This window comes from Chamaea fasciata, unplaced genomic scaffold (assembly GCF_029207755.1).
Source record: "Chamaea fasciata isolate MVZ Bird 193981 ecotype frontalis unplaced genomic scaffold, bChaFas1.0.hap1 SCAF_10, whole genome shotgun sequence".
Taxonomy (NCBI): domain Eukaryota; kingdom Metazoa; phylum Chordata; class Aves; order Passeriformes; family Sylviidae; genus Chamaea; species Chamaea fasciata.
The window spans coordinates 32,035,991-32,056,195 of NW_027094095.1; the positions used below are offsets into that span (position 1 = coordinate 32,035,991).

The following is a 20,205-nucleotide window of genomic DNA, read 5'->3' on the forward strand; positions in this document are numbered from 1 at the left end:
TCTGAACCCATGTGACATCAGCCCCTCCAAACCTGTTTGACATCAACCTCTCCAAATCTGTGTGACATCAGCCACTCTAAACCAGTGTGACATCAGCCCCTTGTGTGACATCAGCCCCTCCAGACCCGTGTGACATCAGCCCTTCCAAACACATCCAGCCCAGGGAGGGAAGCTGGCCTGGCCCAAAAGAACATCACAGAGCTCTTGGGTTCGTTCAGGTTGGCCTGGGAGCCAGAGAACAAGGTGAGAGCTCAGCCCTCCGTGACTCTGTCGTTGTCTTTGTCTGATGCCTTTTTTAGGGTCCAGGGCATGGGGTGGGAGCTCAGCCTGGGCTGCAGACTCCTCCTGCTCCCTGCCTTCCCCTCCTCCATGGCTACGGACCAAAAGATGGGGGCCAAGAGATGGGGATCCAGAAATAGAGACCAGGAGATGGGAATGGAGAGAAGGGGACAAACAGATGGGAACTGAGAGAAGGCGAAAAAGAGACGGGGACCAAGAGATGGGAACCGAGAGAAGGGGAAAAAGAGACCCCTAGGGATCAAAAGATGGGGGCCAAGAGATGGGGATCCAGAAATAGAGACCAGGAGATGGGAATGGAGAGAACAGGACCAAGAGAAGGGGACCAAGAGATGGGAACCAGGAGGAGGGGAAAAAGAGACAGGGACCAAGAGAAGGGGGCCAAGAGATAGAGATCAAGAAATAGAGACCAAGAGATGGGAACTGAGAGAAGAGGACCAAGAGACAGGGATCAAGAGATGGGGATGAAGAGGCAGGGGTGAAAACACAGGGACCAAGAGATGGGGCCAAGGCCCAGAGCCCAAGGCTTCAGGAGCAGCACACAGGAAGGCGTCCTGTCCCACCACACACTTTGTCTTTCTGCCACTCATAACACAAAGTACTGGGGAGGATACGTACAACTGTCCTGCTGAAAGTCATTTCTAAACGAGTCACAGGGATTTAGGATCCATAATTTTTGGCAAACAGACATTAAATCCTCTTTATACAGAAAATTGTGGCAAGTGAGAACTGTTGCTCCCCTGTCCCAGCCTCCCGGGCTCTGTTTTTAAACGCTTTAAGGGAGAGATTTACAGTAATTTACTCCAAAGTTAATTTTTTCCCCCTTATGGCAAAAAAAAAAAAAAAAAAAAAAAAGTAAAAAGGTCAAGGATAATGAAAAAGCAGTGAATCTGAAATCCTGTGGAAGAACAACTCAGCGCTTTTAGCAGTTCACTTAAAGGGGTGAGGAAAAGCAGTTCCTCCAAGGTTTGAGAGCTTTCCCAGCCTAATGAACCGTGCTGCCTCCTGCAGAGCCCAAATTCCTGCAAGGACCGGGCTCATTAGCGGAGCGGAGCAGCCGCTGCCCGGCCCCACCTGAAGGGACACATCACAGACGCCGAGCACCGCTCGCAGGCTGCCCCTCCCAGCCAGAATGAGCCGCCCTCCCGAGAGGAAAGGCTGTTTTATATTTTATAAAACGCTACTAAACAGAGGGAGGGGAGCCTGGCCCTGCCATCCCACCCTCTGGAAAACGAGGCTGCTGCTGGGCTTGGAGGGTTATTCTCCCATTTCAGTGCCTGTCGTGGGGGTTAATGGGGCCGGTGTGCCTCTGGCCCTGCTGGGGCTGGGAGGGGGACAAGCCGCTGGCGCTGCACAGAAGCCGCGGGGTGTCCTGTGCCAGCTGGGCTCGGTTCGGGCTGAGAAATCCTGAAAGAACAGATCTCCTTCCCCCTCCGGAGACGGGCTGGAGGAAGGCTCATCATCACCGCGGTTTGTTAGCCGGCAGCTGGGAGAGGAGAGCGGGGGGATCATGAATATTCCAACACTCGGCTGACGAGGGGAGCTCCTGGGGCTGCAGCGGCGCTCTGCTGTCCCCTCCCTGTCCTTACACCGTGCTGCTGCAGGAGGGACATTTCTGGTGCTCCTAGGCAGGGGTGGCCCTGCTGTCCCCGTGCTGTCCCCGTGCTGTCCCCGGGGCACTGCCTGGCAGCCTGGGCTGGTTTCACTGCTGCCCACGGGAGGGTTCGGAGCTCACCGGGGGACAGCCCAGGCCCTGCTCTGCTCACATTTGTGCAGGGAGGGAGCCCAGGTGCCTGCCACACTCCTCCCACCTCCAGGAATAAATTCCGGCAAACGCTCGGGGATCGCTCTGGCAGGGGGGAGTGATGGAGCCAGCACTTGGGGCTGCTCTGCACCCCCTGAGCCCCCAGGCAGGGACCCCGCAGCCTCTCCCAGCTCACCCCAGCCAAGGGCAGAGCAGCTGGGGCGGGTGGGAGCCGCTCCTCCCTCACCCCAGAATGCGGATTTTCATCCTGCCCACCGACGGGAGCGCTTCGTACGCCCTGAAATACCAATGACTGAAACCCGGGCTGATGAGAGGTGGCGAATGTGCTGATCTGGGCGGTTTTTAACACGAGAATTTTCTAATAAAAAGGAACCTTGGAGCTCCTCATGAATTAGGCATCAGGAGTGGAACAAACAGCGCTGAAGGTGCCCCGGTAAAGCCCTCGCTCGCACGGAGCTCCGAGAGCAGGATTTGCTGAGAATCCCTTCCCCGTCAGCCCCAGACCTCTGTGCCACTGCCTTGCCCCGGCTGTTTCCAGGTGGATTACGGGCTTTTCCTGGCTGCAGAAGAAATCCCTGCCCTGCCCTCGGAGCTCAGTGAAGGAACACAAACAAGGACTGAGCCCAACCCCACCGCAGCAGGGCCAGTGTCCCAGCCCGCCGCATGCTCGGCCGAATTCAGAGCCAGTTCCTGCCCTCCCTGCCAACACTGACTCCTCTGCTCTCAGTGCTAAGGCTGAACGGAGAATTTTTAAAGGTCTTTTTTTTTTTACATTCCCCTTTTTTTCTGTCGACATTTCCTCATTTCACAGGGTCCTGTGTCGCCAGCTGCAGCCTGGCAGGGGGGTGTGGGTGGGTGGCCGCGTTCCCACAGCCCTGTGGGGTTGGGAACCACCCAGAGCCCTCCCCCTGTCCCACCTCCCAGGGATTTAGGTGTGCAGGGGGACAGGGAAGAGGATGTGGCAGCTTTTGGTGGCATCACGGCGCTGCCAACCCCACACTGCCCGTGCTGGGGTGCCAGGCCCGGCTTCATCCTCTCCCTGCTCCTCCTCACACATGGCAGTTCATGCAAGGATTTTAAAATTATTGAATAAAAGAAATGCTTTCCTCCCCCCCTCCCCCCCCCCCTTGTTTTTCTCCTCCAAAGAACCAACCCCCTCCATGGCAGCTGTGAAATATGGATTATTTACCTCCAGACTGGGCACGAGGCAGATCCAGCCTTAGAAGTAAATGCATATTTAGTCTTTAAGGCATATTTATCCATGTAAATACACATTTTGGTACACACATTCTTCATAACACAGTTCTGTGGACTCAGCGGAGGTTTTGGTAGCAGAACATTTGCCATTGTCTATTTTGAACACTCGCTCAGAAAATGTGCAAAAAAAGCAGCTGTCACTGGGGTGGGTTTGACACTCCTGGATCTTAAAAACAGCATCGACTCTAAAAAAAAACCCTATTGAAAAGTTTAAAAAAAGCTGTCTGGCTCTGAAGGATCCTGCCAAGCTACAAACCCCGGAGAAACTGCATTTGTTCCCGAGCTGTGAGACATCCCCGGGCCCAGTGTCAGCACAGCTCCAGGGCCAGCAGCCGTGTGACAGCAGTGTCACCGCTCCCTGTGGGGACACGGCCCTGAGTTACTGCACAGGAGCCCCTCCCAGCCTGGGGGGGAGACAAAAAACGGATGGAAACACTCAGCTAAAGCTTTTCTTCTCCTGTTGGGAAGGTGGGAATCAGTGGAGCGGGACAGACACCAGCAGGGCGGGTCAGAGCTCTGGGGACGCAGAGAACAAACCTTCAGAGCTGCCCAAAGTGCTCCCCAGCAGTGGCGGGGCTGGGGCCAGGCGCTCCCTGCCAAGCCCAAACTCTCTCCCACCCTGTGCTCACCCTGCTGCTGTTGGGAGCACGGATCCCAGCCTGCCCCAGCCCAGCACACTCCCCCAGACGCTGCTGCCTCCATCTCCATCTGCTGCAGCTCCAGCCCTGCCCAAACCCAGGCTGCAGAGTCCAGATCTCCTCAGTGCGCCCTGCCCCTCGCGCACCCAGCACGCTCCTGCCTCACAAAGACACCCCCGGCACCCGGACATGGCTCCCGGTTCTGCTCTTGGGGTGGGTTTGGGGTGTCCTTTTTGGCTTTCACAAGAAGGATGTGCCCCCCACCAAGGGAGAATCTCCTCCGTGTCACCCCGTGGCTCTCCCTGGTGCGGCTGCAAACATTCAACACTTCACTGTATGTTCTTTTTTTTTTTTTTTTTTTTTTTTTTTCCATATTTAATAAAGCTGCTGCTCATTCTATTCTGTTGCTGGAAAGATCAGGTTCCAAAATGTCAGGAATCACTGGAATGCAACGTGTCATTGGGAATGCAGGGTTTGATCCAGCCACAGTATAGAACCCTCTCCCGATTTTACACACACGGGTTGGGTCATCCACATCCTCATTTCTTCCTTCATAAAACTGCACCGACACAAGGACTTCCTGCAGCACCACTGCTTCTAGTGAATGGATTCTAAACCAGAGCACTTTAAAGCTGCAATACAAGAGACATCGGGGTATCAGGCCTGATAAACTCCTCTGAGTTGAGTGTGAACCCTTTCCTCGCAGAATGGGTTTGTTCATGTTATTCCAGGTTTTAAAAAATGCCACGTTTCTGGAAACAGCAACTGCTTGGCACAGGGCTGTGAATAATAAGAGAAATAACGCAGTCTGTCACTGAACACAGGCAAAGCGACCCAGGAGGTTTTATTGCCATCTTCTGGAGTGAACATCTCTGTTTGTGCCCTTTCTCAGCAGGGGCAGCAGAGGCACTGCACGTTCTGGCTGCACACTGGGACAGTTCAGACTGAGCCCGGAAAACTCGGGGTCCTCCTTGTCGGAAAAAATGGGATCTTGGGAGTGCTGAGTCCTCCCAGCGCTCAGCTGGTGCTGCTCACTGCCAAAACCTGCCGTGAAAACCGGGGGGCTGGGAAAGTTGTGTCACCTACAACTGGAACGTGGGAATGATCACAGTGAAAGTGGTGCTGTCCCACCCAAGGCCAGGCTGGACGGGGCTCGGAGCAGCCTGGGAGAGTGGAAGTGTCCCTGTCCCTGGGGTGGGATGGGATGGGCTTTGAGGTCCCTCCCAGCCCAACCCATCCGGGGATTCTGCGATAAAGATTTTGTCATTCCTGTCATCAGCAGCTGTTTGTGAGCGAGTCAGGAGCTGCTGGGGCCACCAGGGGATTTGGTGTCCAAGGGCTGCTGGCCACCCCAGCGGGCAGCTCTCGGTCAGGTGTGAGCTGCGAGCAGCACTTCACACCAACGCCCCGCAGGGCTGAGAAGGAAAAAGCGAATTACACACAGTTTCTGAGCTCGAGAGCTGCGTGGCAGCAGTGTGCTCCCGAGGGCTGCGGCACAGGGATGGTGTGTGGGGGCTGGCAGGGGACAGCAGGTCCCCCCCAAGCCCTGCCTGTCCAGGTGGCTCCCCCAAGGACGGCCACGTGCCCTCGGCAGGAGCACCCTCGCTGCCACGGGGATATGTGGGGTTAGAAATTTCTGCCTGATTCTCCAGGGGTTTGCAGGTGTCTCATGGTTCAAAGCATCCTTTATCACTGCTAAATCAGCCAAACCAGTACAAAATGGAGTGCAAGAAAAGTTCCAATTGACTCGGCTTTGCCAGCGATACAAAAGGGACACGAGGCTGACGTTTCGGGCCAGGTGGGAATTCGGCTTCGGGGGGAACATTCCGACATTCTAAAGGTGCCACAGAACGATTTGAGTTTCCTAACGGGAAATGTTTTTTTACAGAGGTCACCTACTGGGCAGTGGTGGAGGAGGGAGGAAGGAGAAGGAGCTGGTGCTACCCTGGAGCTCAGCCCTGCCCCTGGAGAGAGGAAGGAGCCTTTCCTCGGAGCCTGTAGCACCTCTGTCCTCACCAGGGAGATTCCTTAACGCTCAAAAGGACGCTTCAGCATTTCCCAAAAACACATTCCAGATTGGCTGGAGAGGAAGAGGAAAGTCGTGTTTCATGAAGGCACAACCATGCTGAATTGGCAGGAGGGAGGGGGGAGAACAGAAGCAGTACTGCGCAATGCAGTTATAGTACAAGGCTCATTCTTGAAACCTGAATATCATGCTAGAAGTAAATCTAGATATGTGTAATATTTTGAGGAAATATTTTGAAGGCAATGTTATTTGAAGGTTTTTTGTTGTTTTTTTTTTCTATTTTACTCAAAAAAGAACGAATGTTTTTGTGTAAGTTCGGATAGAATGCTAGTCGAGAAGGGAGCTGAATGTTTGTATTGCAGCCTTAAAGAAGCACATTTTTACTGCAATATCCTTTTTTTTTTGTTTTTTGTAAACTACAGCCTGCGACTCAGCAGACCATGACTGAATGCTTCTGAAAACTTGTCGATTACAAACATGAAATCACAATTAATATCCTCTAAAAGTAATTTCAGAGTTCTCACGTCTTAGAAAAGGACAATGTGTACTGCTCCACAAGGTAATGCAGCTAATCAAAAAAAAAAAAAAAAAAAAAAAGGAGTCGAATTAAAGTATTTACATAATGAGCAATTCTACAGAAGGCGATCATCCCCATGTAAGCACTGATTATATCCCACGCTGCTTTTTAACCAACTCTACCAGATTGGATCCAGTCATCAGCACTTTCAGAGAATCCTTGAAAGCCTTTTTATGGGTCTTTACATTTAGTGCAGAAGGATGTTCTTCAGGTAGAATATGCTGCTGAGGGAGGACAGCGCCAACACCAGGGACCAGCAGGAGAACAGCACCTCGGCGTGCCCGGTGATCCCGTACTGGGCCGTGCTGGGAGCTGCAAGGCAAGGACAAGGGGTCAGTGGCAATTCCCACTCTCAGCCCCCCCCCGGCTAAATTCTTATTTTCCATGAATTATTCTAAGCTGCCCCTCGGGGCAGCAGAAGAATTCCTCTGGGAAGCAGAGGAAGCGCCGTGAGCGCAGCCCGGCCCTGCTCCGCCCCGCCCAGGGAACAGCCCCGCTCGCTCCAGGAGGAGAAATGGGGTTTTTTTAAGGCAAGCACTTCAAAATGGGAGCGCTTCGTTTTTAACCAGCTGAATAATCGATCCATTTTTAAGTTCCCCGGCGTTAAGATCTGCAGTGCAATCAATGAGAGGTGACTGGATGAAGCTCTGGTAGAAAACAGCTCGTTTTCTGCCCAGCTCCAGGAGCCAGTTTGACGATTGTGCTCAGCCAAAGACATTAATACTTATTTTGAAGAGATTGTATTTATTTGTTTACCACGAAGCCTTTCTCCCGTCCCTGGCTAAACGCACACGAAGTGCAAAGAGGGGAAGTCAAGAAATCAGTGCTGAGGAGCAAGGGAGGAGCTGGTCCCTGGGGCTGGGCTGAGGCAGGGATGTCCCAGCTGTGCCTCGGGGATGGGTCCGGCAGAAACCTCGGCCTCGAGAGGACACAGGGAACGGCCTTAGGCTGGAGGAGTGTTGATTTAGATGGGATTTTGGGCAGGAATTGTTCCCTGGCAGGGTGGGCAGGCCCTGGCACAGGGTGCCCAGAGCAGCTGTGGCTGCCCCTGGATCCCTGGCAGTGCCCAAAGCCAGGTTGGGACACCCTGGGGACAGTGGGAGGTGTCCCTGCCCACAGCAGGGGTGGGATGGGTTGGGATTTCAGGTCCTTTTCAACCCAAACCATCCCCTGTGAAAACCATGGCTTTGCTCTGGGAAAGGCACAGGCAGGAGGGAGCACGAGGAGCTGTTCCCTCACCCTGCACCAAACCCTGTTTGCTTTCACACCCTGCCCAGCCCCAGCTCAGCCCAAATCCTGGAACACGAACCCCCCTTCGGTGTCTGTGCAGAACCCTGGAGCTCCATTTTTAGTGTGTGACATTTTATTTGGCGCAGAGAACGCGACACGACCCGAAACCCTCTGCTTTCCCCGCGCTGCAGAAAGGTTCAGGTAATAAGCCCCAAACAAAACAAGATTAAACTTGGTTTTGAAGCTCAGTTTAGCGACTGATGACTGTGACTAACTGCAGGCCAGGGCACTTCCTCTCCCCTCATTAGAAAGGGACTTTCTGTGCTAAGTCAGGATGGCAAATCAACCTTTAATTTAAGACGAGGGCCGGGCGAGGAAGCTGAAGCATAACACAGGTGCTCCTTCATTTTGTGGTGTGGAAAGAGTTTTCCCCCAACTTAAAGGTAATCTGAGCTAGGGTGGCTATAAAAGCCAGCGGAAAATTATGTAAATCTGATCTCCTGCACACGAACCAGCTCCGTCTTTCCAAGGCTTATTAAATCATCCCTGGATTGTTTCTGCACAAAAGGCGAGAGGGGAGTTAATGGGGGGAAAATGCAATGACTTGGGGAGATAATAGAGAAGAGTTAGAGTTCCCAAAGCTGCCGAAAGCAGGAGAATTGGATGGGAAAGAAACCTGGAGGAGAAGCAAACCTGGAGAAGCTTAATTATCAATTATGATGTCACACGAGGCCTTCTGGATGACACACAGCTTAAAATACTGGGCTAGACACTTAAAAATTCTTAAAAATTCATAATCTGCAGACTTTTCCTTCCCCCCCCTCAGAATGTTGATTAACTCTCCCCGAATTTTTTGCTGGCCAAGCAAAACGCTGTTGCTGGATATTAATAAAATCCCGTAGATTTGTGCTGATACATAAGCTTTCAAAATAAACACACCTTTAAAATTTAAAGGCTCTTAGCGTGGTCTGCTCAGTCCTTGATCTGCTCTGAGTAATTATTTAGGTAAGGACCGAGCAGCCCTTGCTTTCCTGAGCATTTGCTGTGCGAGGGCCACGCAAGGTCGCTTTGTTCTTGGACTTGGCAATTTTCAAAGCACTTTTTGATGGTTCTCCGTGTCAGACTAAGCCCTCAGTTTGGGGGGAAAAATGAAAAGGTTTAAATGTTTGAGAAGAGCATAGACCAGCTCCTTTTTTCCCCCCTGCTGAAATATTACCGTGTCATTGTTTCACACACTCACACACACGAGCTCCCAGTCTTAATATTTATGCAGGGAGGTAATGGTGGAGGAATGTGTGATTAGGCTTTAAATAAAAGCTGGAATTATTTGAGTCTGTGATTACACCTGCAGCCCCTCCTGGGCATTTCCATAACCCCCAGCACACAGAGCTGATTTCACAGAGGGTTTGGGTGCCCGGAGAGGGGAAGCAGAGCTGTGCCAAGGTGGGAGGGTCACCTTGGGCATCAGGAATTTCTCCATGGAAAGGGCTGCCCAGCCCCGGGACGTTTGGATTCCCCATCCCTGGGGGGATCTCAAAGCCCCAGGATGTGGCACCTGGGGACATGGGTGGCCCTGGCAGTGCTGAGAGTGGTTGGGTTTGATGTTCTGGGGGGTCTTTTCCAACCCAAATGATTCCGTGATTTTACGGTCTGGTGCTGCAAATTCACTTCAGAGCCCCGGGAGTGATACCTTGAAATGCCTAAAAAAGAAAGTGAATTTCCATCATCTAGAAAAAGATTAAAAGGAGCTCCACGAACAGCCTGACGTCTGAAATATCAAATGACCCAGGACCGAGGAGACGCAGAGAGTTTAAAATGTCAGCTGCAGCCACTGAGGGCTAATAATTTACTTTCATGCTAGTGGGGAAGTCAAATCTTCCTCAGAGCCAGAGCGGCTGCGTGCCTCTGGGCAAGGGAGGAACACACACACAGCATCACCAGGGGGCTGGGGAGGACTCCCAGAGAGACTGGGGATGGAAACGGAGCTCGGAGGGGACGCTAAATATCCTCCCAGGGGAAGGAGAAACCACCACCGCAGCGCCAGGCACACCTGCGTGCATTGTAAACTGTCTTTTTTTATTATTTTTTCCAATTTAGGGATTATCGTGCCTAATCCTAATGTTTTACACCAGCCAGCACTCGTGGAAATATTTAAGACACCCTTAGCACAGATGGGATTATATTCAGACACCTCTCCTGGTGCTGAATAGAAAGGAACAAAGTCATATTATATCGGTATCTCTAATTAATACGAGAGATTAGGAGAAGTGCTATGCTGGAGCACACAAACCAGCATTTCCTAGCACCAAGGGCTGCATTAACCAGAAATAATTATAAGCTTTAATGCTGATGCTGTGTAGACAAAAGCACAGACCCCTTTAGGTTGTCTGAATAAGCAAGACTAATTCTGTTAAATGGATTATGCAGGGGGATGTTAATAAGCATTTCATTTAGCTGTATTCAGGTTAATCATTTACTAAAGGAAAGCCTTAATAAATTGGATTTTTTTTTTTTTGGGTGCAACGTTTAAAATACACAGAGAAGGAAGGAATAAACTGACTCAAGGTCAAAGCAGTAAGGCGGAAAAAAAAAAAGAAGGATGGAAAAAGGCTAGGCTGTCAAATAAGGTTCTTTTAAGAGAAAAGATGGGGAGATAATGGGCCTCGGAAGGCTCGGGCGAGGCCTGGGGATAACATCTCTACATTTTGTTACACTTGAAGCTGGTGGAGGATTTATGGCCGTGGAGGAGAAGGTCGACAGTCCATAAAAGACTCTGTTAGGGAGCAGTGGTGATGGGCAGGGAATGGCTGCACAGCTCTGGACCAGCTCCTGAGGGAAAAGGCAGCAGGAGGAACCTCTCCTTGGAGGCCAGGGAGGATCGGGGAAAAGCTCGACCTTGGGAGAACACAACCTCCGAGTGTTGTCTGGAAAGGAATCAGCGGAGACGGGGATTTGTTTGGTCTTATGCAAATGCAATCATCCTCCGGGCTGAGGGAGGAAATGCCGGGTGGGAGGTGCAGGAGCGGAGTTAAATCCCTCGGGCTGAGGGAGCGGGTCTGCCGAGGGGTGTGCCAGATGGAGCCGGGATTAAACTCGGCTCCGGCCCCCACAGTGACGCCCGGGAGGTGCTGGCAATGTCAGCGCTGCGGGAAGAGAGCGGCTCTCTGCAGCCTGGTGTCCCTCCGTGCCTGGCAGGGCATAGAACATCCCCGGGGTGCTGCTGGCCCGGGCTGGGGACAGTCCTGGGGACAGTCCTGGGGTCAGTCCTGGGGACAGTCCTGGGGACAGTCCTGGGGACAGTCCTGGGGACAGTCCTGGGGTCAGTCCTGGGGACAGTCCTGGGGACAGTCCGGGGTCAGTCCTGGGGTCAGTCCTGGGGACAGTCCTGGGGACAGTCCGGGGTCAGGTCAGTCCTGGGGTCAGTCCTGGGGTCAGTTCTGGGGTCAGTCCTGGGGACAGTTCTGGGGTCAGTCCTGGGGACAGTCCTGGGGTCAGTCCTGGGGTCAGTCCTGGGGACAGTCCTGGGGTCAGTCCTGGGGACAGTCCTGGGGACAGTCCTGGGGTCAGTCCTGGGGTCAGTCCTGGGGACAGTCCTGGGGACAGTCCTGGGGTCAGTCCTGGGGTCAGTCCTGGGGTCAGTCCTGGGGTCAGTCCTGGGGACAGTCCTGGGGTCAGTACTGGGGACAGTCCTGGGGACAGTCCTGGGGACAGTCCTGGGGTCAGTCCTGGGGACAGTCCTGGGGACAGTCCTGGGGTCAGTCCTGGGGTCAGTCCTGGGGTCAGTCCTGGGGACAGTCCTGGGGTCAGTCCTGGGGACAGTCCTGGGGACAGTTCTGGGGTCAGTCCTGGGGACAGTCCTGGGGACAGTCCTGGGGTCAGTCCTGGGGACAGTCCTGGGGTCAGTCCTGGGGTCAGTCCTGGGGACAGTCCTGGGGTCAGTCCTGGGGTCAGTTCTGGGGTCAACCCTGGGGTCAGTCCTGGGGACAGTCCTGGGGTCAGTCCTGGGGACAGTCCTGGGGTCAGTCCTGGGGTCAGTCCTGGGGTCAGTCCTGGGGTCAGTCCTGGGGACAGTCCTGGGGTCAGTCCTGGGGTCAGTCCTGGGGTCAGTCCTGGGGTCAGTCCTGGGGACAGTCCTGGGGTCAGTCCTGGGGACAGTCCTGGGGTCAACCCTGGGGACAGTCCTGGGGTCAGTCCTGGGGACAGTCCTGGGGACAGTTCTGGGGTCAGTCCTGGGGACAGTCCTGGGGACAGTCCTGGGGTCAGTCCTGGGGACAGTCCTGGGGACAGTCCTGGGGTCAGTCCTGGGGTCAGTCCTGGGGACAGTCCTGGGGTCAGTACTGGGGACAGTCCTGGGGACAGTCCTGGGGTCAGTCCTGGGGTCAGTCCTGGGGTCAGTCCTGGGGACAGTCCTGGGGTCAGTCCTGGGGACAGTCCTGGGGACAGTCCTGGGGTCAGTCCTGGGGTCAGTCCTGGGGACAGTCCTGGGGTCAGTCCTGGGGACAGTCGTGGGGACAGTCCTGGGGACAGTCCTGGGGTCAGTTCTGGGGACAGTCCTGGGGACAGTCCTGGGGTCAGTCCTGGGGACAGTCCTGGGGTCAACCCTGGGGTCAGTCCTGGGGACAGTCGTGGGGTCAGTCCTGGGGACAGTCCGGGGTCAGGTCAGTCCTGGGATCAGTCTTGGGGTCAGTTCTGGGCTCAGTTCTGGTCCCCTCAGAACAAGAAGGACCTACAGGGGCTGGAGCGTGTCCAGGGCAGGGAATGGAGCTGGGGAAGGGGCTGGAGCCCCGGGAGAGGCTGAGGGAACTGGAAAAGGGGCTGAGCCTGGAGAAAAGGAGGCTCAGGGGGGACCTGGTGACTCTGCACAACTCCCTGCCAGGAGGGGACAGCCGGGGGGGATTTGGGATCTGCTCCCAGGGAACAGGGACAGGAGGACAGGGAACGGCCTCAGGCTGGGCCAGGGGAGGCTCAGGGTGGATATTTGGAATATTCTTTCATGGAAAGGTTGTCCAGCCTGGCACGGCTGCCCGGGGCAGGGCTGGAAGCCATAGGGACAAGGATTGTGGCAGGAATGTCCCATGAGCCTGCCCCCTCCCACAGCATCATCCCAGGAGAAATTCCAGCTCCAGGAGTTCCAGGGCACAGAGCTCTGGGACAGGGGCTGCAGCCTGGGGCAGGATCTCGATTTTGTGAATTACTTGTCGGGAGAAGCTCAGCACTACCCAGACAAATCTCGCCGAACATCCTTGAGGAAGGACAGGGAATATTGCGGAGCTGTCCGAGGGCTGGCTCTGCCCCGTGGATAAGCCAGAGCTATGGAGGATAAAGCTGGGAAGTGCTCAACAGAGGGGCTTTATCATCCTCTGGGATGGGAGTGCTGGCAGCCAGATGCTGGAGATGAGCCCCAGAAGAGTGATGGGGTTGATAAGAGAGGGCTGTTATCAGGGCCTGTCCATCAGCATTCGCACAGGGCTGCTGGCGGGGCAGGAACTGGAAAACGAAATGCTGATTTGTCCTTATTTCAAATTTAAATGAATAATAATAAAAAAGCGTTTTATGAGTCTTCAAATGGCAAAACAGGGGCTGAAATATGATTGCCAGAGCTGCAGAGGCAAAAAGCAGCTGTTTGTTGTGCTGAAACCTGAAAGCTTAGTATCTTAAACACTTGAGATGTGCCACCAGCAATGTCTTAAAGTGAAATATTACCCCGGTCTGTGTTTGTGCATGCACAGAAAATGAGACAGAGGCACTTCTTGTTTCAGTCATGAAGAGCCCAGTTGGGATGTGCCCCGTGTCTAACGCAAAACCCATCGGGATGCTGATTTCCACTGAGGTAAAATACAAAATACGATATTTACAGGTTGAAAAAAAAGAGGCAGGCAATGAACACCTGGTAACCATGGCCACCATCTGTGTCAGCTGAACTGCGGGGATCTTTGCCTGGGAGCTGGGCTTCCCTGGCTGTGGGAACCCTGGCCAAGGAGGCAGGAGGAGACAGAATTTCCCTCCCTGCCCTCCACAGAGTCACCTTTCCCGCTCCCCGACAAATAACTCATGCTAAATACTGTAAACAGCCACGGACTCATTTCCGGCTGCTAAAAATACACCCGGATTTTAAAGTCAGATCATTTCTGCGGGTGAGGGTGGTGGGGCTGGCAGCCCCAGAGTGCAGTGCCCAAACCAGAGCCGTTCAATGGGGGTGGCAGCCCTGGCACCCGGGGATTGGGGCTGGGATGGAGGCTCAGGGGGGGGAAAGGGGGTGAAGGGTCTCAGACAACCCTCTGGAACAGAGCATTTCCCAAGCCAGCAACTGCTCAAGAGCACTGGGTGGTTCCTCACTCCGTGGTACCGAAAAATCCCTGCAGCCTCTGTGGGATCTCGCTGTGCTTCCTGCTCAGTCCTGGAGAGGAATAGCTCCAGGGAGAGCTCCGAGCCCCTGGCAGGGCCTGAAGGGGCTCCAGGAGAGCTGCACAGGGACTGGGGACAAGGGGTGGAGGGACAGGACACAGGGAATGGCTTTAAACTGACAGTGGGTAGATTCAGACGGGATTTTGGGCAGGAATTGTTCCCTGGGAGGGTGGGGAGGGGCGGGGCTGGAATTCCCAGAGCAGCTGTGGTTGCCCCTGGATCCCTGGCAGTGCCCAAGGCTGGGTTGGACATTGGGGCTGGAGCAGCCTGGGACAGTGGCAGGTGTCCCTGGGACAGCGGGAGGTGTCCCTGCCAGGGCAGGGGTGGCACTGGGTGATGTCTAGAGCCCCTCCCAAGCCAAAGCATTCCAGGATCCTGCGGGTGTCCCTGGGTGTCCCAGGATCAGAGCAGTGGAGCTGCTGTGGCTGGGCAGGACCAGCTTTAGCGACAGCTCCAGGAACAGCCCCCATTCCCAACCCTCACACACTGCTGGGGCGTCTCTTCAATGGAATTTCTCTTGGACAGAGAACAGAGGACATCAGCAGAGAACCTGAGGACATCAAACAGAAACACCTTCCCTGCAACGCTGCCCGGGAGAAGAATGCCCCTCGTGCCTTGGTGGCATGAACAGAGCGGGCGCCGAGCACGGAGAGCTCCGAGCGTGACGGGATGAAACAGTGCAGCCCTGATGGACCCGGGTGCTGCTGCAGGGAATATTTCACAACCCCGCGAAGTATTTATGGGGAAAACTACTGCGAGGGAACAGAATGAAATTTGGCTTTATCCATCATCCTTTCCACTCCAGTCGTGTCCCATTTCTCTGTGTGGCTGAGGAGCGCAGTGGTGTTGGAAAAATGAAACATAAAGGAGCTCCAGAGCAATGGATGGGAACAGCCTTGAGGGATGAGCTGACTCAGAACAGACAGAGGAGATCCCAGCACTAGGATGAACCCGTGCTTAACGGGGTCACCACCTCATCCCTGCCTGGAGAGGGCAGGGATCAGCCAAGGGAGCGGGGAATCCATGGCTCTGGGCAGCAGGAGCAGACCCCGTCACCCACGGTCCCAAATCGTGGCCCCTGGGCCTTCTAGAGCGGCCCAAACGCTCCTGGAGCTCTGGCAGCCTCGGGGCCATGCCCACTCCCTGGGGAGCCTGGGCAGTGCCAGCCTCTCGGGGGAAGAGCTTTTCCCTGATCTCCAGCCTGAATGGATGAGATGTCTGAGTTAGGCTCGGCCTGTCTCTCCCCTCATAAGGATCCTCCAGATTTACTGCTCTTGGCACAGTCAGGGCAAAGGAGACCACAAATCCAGCTGGGATTTCTGAGCCTAAACCCTGTTGTCTTGTCTGGAAGAAGTGGAAGAGCAACAACGGCTGAGGTAGAGGGGAACAGCCCCTGGAAGGGATCTCTGGAAAGGAGCAGGTAAATCCTGAGTTATTTCAGGGCACTGTGCAACCTTCTGGCCACACAACTGGCTTGGGGTGGGACGTGTTCAAGGCTGGGACTGCGTCCTCTCCCACATCTGCCCCGATTTTGGGTTCACCTGCAGCAACCAGCAAACCCAGCCTTGTTCAGCCTGAAGTGAAATAGAAACCGAGCAGGGGATAGAAACCACCCAGCTGGTGCTGCCTGAGAATCCAAAACTGCACAGGAGAATGGCTCAGGATCTTCCACTGCACACAGCGGCCAACACGGCCTTGGCTAAGAGGACACTGAGAATAAACCCTGAAAGCGCCAGAGAAAGCACTGGGAGAAGCAAGATGCTCATTCCCATTCCTCCTCCCATTCCCATTCCCACTCCCACTCCCATTCCCATTCCCATTCCTACTCCCATTCCCACTCCATTCTCATTTCTACTCCCACCTCCACTCCCATTCTCATTCCTACTCCAATTCCCATTCCCATTCTCATTCTCATTCTCATTCCCATTCCCATTCTCATTTCCACTCTCATTCCCACTCCCATTCTCATTCTCATTCCCATTCTCATTGCCATTCCCATTCCTATTGCCATTCCCATTCCCATTCCCACTCCCATTCCCACTCCCCCATCCCAGTGCTGCAGGCTGTGGCACAGTTCCCATCCCTATCCCACACCAGGAGGTCTGGGAAGGCTCCTCAGAGCAGGAGGACCAGGAAGAGCCAAGCGCCGAGGCTCTCCATGAGGGACATTCCCACTCCAAGGGATGGGGAAACTCTGGATCCACCTGCCGGGGTTCCAGCTGGATAAATTCCCCGCTCCCACAGCCAGGGAGGGAAAACTCAGCTCAGGTTCCTGTGAAAGCAAAGAGCTCTGAGCTCCTGGTGCAGATCACCCTGGCAGCCTGCAATAACTGCCTCCCTGACAATGCGGCTCTCATCTGTGAGTGTCACGTCGGAGACAAGGGAAAGCGTTTTAATGTGACAGAAAAATTTGACTCGGGAGCTAATTACTTTAATTTGAGAGAATTTTTTGGCTCATCTGCATAGTTGACAATTATTTACAACTTACATTGGTAATTAGAGGTTGGGTCTTGCGCTGAAGTATTGCAAATGGCTTTGGAGACATTTGCTGATCCTCCTAACTCTGAGAGGAAATGAATTTATTAGTAGTTAATATGTAAAATATTTGTACTTCTGACCTTTTGTTAAACATTCTTCCTATATTTTAAATGATTGGTTGTCAGAGCCGTTTTTCTCCAAGTGACGTGTGACATTGTAAATAAGCTCTTGAATTAAGCAGCACATTAAATCTCCGTGTTCAGTGGCAACCTTTGATAGTTCTCATATATCAGGAAGACTTTGTTGGTTCTGCTGTGTTGAGGCAATGTCATACAGCAGCGTGAATGATAATTTTTCACACCGAACTTTCCAGTTTCTGCACGGTTTCCACATCATTCTTGTGCTCCTGACAAGGGATGGGGACTTGAGCAGGTTGGAACACGATTTCCCCCCTTTTTTTGGTGTACGAGGAAGGAAGGTTTTGGCTGGAAGAGCTGGTAGCCTTTCAAATTCCCCTGGGGAGGTGGAATTTCTAAGATGTGGGGTTTATTCAGATTACTGCTGATTTTCCTAAGCACTTCTGGTGGGTTCCTCTTTTCTGCATGGTGCATGTATTCCTCTTTTTATAGGAATACTAAAACCCCCCATAATCATAGAAACTTATTCCCAAACTGTGCCAATAGCCAAGGAATTAACCACCAACAGTGTGTTGATTAGAAGAAGGTGGGCGGATGAAATAAACAACCAAGTCCAACTGTTTGCTAATTCCAGAAGTTACAGTGAACCGTAATGGGCTCAGGCTGGGCCAGGGGAGGCTCAGGGACATCCAGCGGGAATATCCATGCTTCCATATGGAATCCTCCATAAAGGGGATCCAGGGGAAGTCACATCCATGAAGGGATTCAGGGAAAGTCACATTCATAAAGGGATTCAGGGGAAAGTCACCTCCATAAAGGGGATCCAGGGGAAATCACATTCATAAAGGGGGTCCAGGGGAAAGAAAGGGGATCCAGGGAAAAGCCACCTCCATAAAGGGGATCCAGGGAAAAATCACCTCTGTAAAGGCGATCCAGGGGAAAGAAATGGGATCCCGGGAAAAGTGACCTCCGTAAAGGGAATCCAGGGAAAAGTCACAACCATTAAGGGGATCCAGGGAAAAATCACCTCTGTAAAGGCGATCCAGGGGAAAGAAAAGGGATCCAGGTAAAGTCACATCCATGAAGGGGATCGAGGGGAAAGTCACCTCCATAAAGGGGACCCAGGGGAAAGAAATGGGATCCCGGGAAAAGTGACCTCCATAAAGGGAATCCAGGGAAAAGTCACAACCATTAAGGGGATCCAGGGAAAAATCACCTCTGTAAAGGCGATCCAGGGGAAAGAAAAGGGATCCAGGTAAAGTCACATCCATGAAGGGGATCCAGGGAAAAGTGACCTCTTTAAAAGGGATCCAGGGAAAAATCACCTCCATAAAGGGGATCCAGGGGAAAGTCACCTCCATAAAGGGGATCCAGGGAAAATGCACCTCCATAAAGGGGATGCAGGGGAAAATTCAGTTCCGTAAAGGGGGTCCGGGCTCGCTGGCACGGGAAAGCCCCCAGCGCCCGTTGTTACAGAGCCCCACCCTTCCCGTGCCCGGCAGCGGGGAGAGCGGAGCCGGTTTCCTCCTCCCGATCCCCGTGAGCGGCCGGGGCGGCGGCGGCCACCCTTCCCTCCCCGCGCTGGAAGCTGCGCCCGCTCATGAGCGATGATCGCAATTTCCACGGGGCTGTGTACGCAGGGAGCGAACATAACTCCTCGCGGCCTGAGCTATTTGCTCCTCAGATCCCGGAGCGTTTGTCTCCCGGCCCTGACGTGACATTAACTATTCATGGAGCTCCGCAGCGTTCGAACGCTGCCCGAGCGAAATTGTTGCTACTTTTCAACCTGATGGAGATCTTCCCCGAGGCAGCCCGTGCTGCAGGCAGGTTCTGCACGCGTCGGGGATGTGGGAATGTCCGGGGCGGGGAGCCGTCCACCCTCGCCCCTGCCTCCTCCTCCCGGCTGATCCCCTCCGCGTGGGGCGGATTGAATGCCTGGACATTTCACTGACTGGACACTCTGAAGGCGCCCCTTGTCACCTGCGGCTGCGGCTGCCGGGGGAGGGATCATCCCGGACCCCACTGAGGGATCCATCGACCCCACTGAGGGATCCACCTCCCATCCCTGACCCCACTGAGGGATCCATCTCCCATCCCTGACCCCACTGAGGGATCCATCGACCCCACTGAGGGATCCACCTCCCATCCCTGACCCCACTGAGGGATCCATCTCCCATCCCTGACCCCACTGAGGGATCCATCGACCCCACTGAGGGATCCACCTCCCATCCCTGACCCCACTGAGGGATCCATCTCCCATCCCTGACCCCACTGAGGGATCCATCGACCCCACTGAGGGATCCATCTCCCATCCCTGACTCCACTGAGGGATCCATCTCCCATCCCGGACCCCGCTGAGGGATCCATCGACCCCACTGAGGGATCCATCTCCCATCCCTGACTCCACTGAGGGATCCATCTCCCATCCCTGATCCCACTGAGGGATCCATCGACCCCACTGAGGGATCCACCTCCCATCCCTGACCCCACTGAGGGATCCATCTCCCATCCCTGACTCCACTGAGGGATCCATCTCCCATCCCTGGCCCTGCTGTGGGATCCATCGCCCTGGAATAGAATTCCCAGAGCAGCTGTGGCTGCCCCTGGATCGCTGGCAGTGCCCAAGGCCAGGTTTTGGAGCAGCCTGGGACAGTGGCAGGTGTCCCTGCCATGGCAGGGGTGGCCCTGGGTGGGATTTATTTAAGATCCCTCCCGACCCAAACCAGTCGGGGATTCTGTGGCTCCATTTCCCCTCAATCACTGTTCCCTAGGATGAATTATTCGGGATTATTTCAGCAGCAGGAGGTGATTTGCCAGCGGGAGGACTCTGAGCTCTGGCAGCTGCCTGTGGGTGGGAGGGAATGATCCCCGCTCTCCCAGAGCCATTTGGGGCTGGATTTCTGCTGGGGGTCCCTTTCCAGAGCCCCTCACCCCCCCTGCCTGCTGCTGCTCCGCAGCTTTTCCTGCTGCGGGAGGATTTTGCATCAGGAAGCTTTTCATGCCCCAGCCTTCCCCACTCGCTTTTCAGCTTAATCCTGGGGATTTTGGAGACATTACGGCTCAGCTTTGCATATGTTATTACACAGAAGAGAAGGAAAAAAACCAAACCCCAATAGCTGAGATTTTTCAAAGCTGACTGGGAGTTTTGGGCACGCAGGTTCTGTTTAGAGTCACGCCTTAGAAAAATCTCTATCAATTAGTACAGTTATTTTGGTGCTTCTGGGGCAGAGATGGATGCCTTAAAACTGACTCTGATAGCCTTGCAAGACACATTCTGCCTCAAAACCAATCTTTTCTGCCTGCTTTGTAGCGTGTATAACCCCTAAGTACTAAAAATCCTTCAGGTTTCTCCGAGCCCTGCTGGGGAATTGGACGGTGATAATCTGCACTGAGCA

At 54.0% G+C, this 20,205-nt stretch overlaps 1 protein-coding gene across 2 annotated transcripts in view; it reads right to left on the reverse strand.

Annotated features, from left to right (window-relative positions):
* Nucleotides 1-4,296: 4,296 nt before the first annotated feature.
* NEGR1 (neuronal growth regulator 1) overlaps nt 4,297-20,205 on the reverse strand; it is a 185,336-nt gene continuing 169,427 nt past the window's right edge. For both annotated transcript variants that reach the window (XM_066193034.1, XM_066193033.1), the window contains one exon: nt 4,297-6,872. In XM_066193034.1, the coding sequence (XP_066049131.1) occupies nt 6,748-6,872 (125 nt within the window). In that variant the 3' untranslated portion in view covers nt 4,297-6,747. The remainder of the gene's footprint in view (nt 6,873-20,205) is intronic.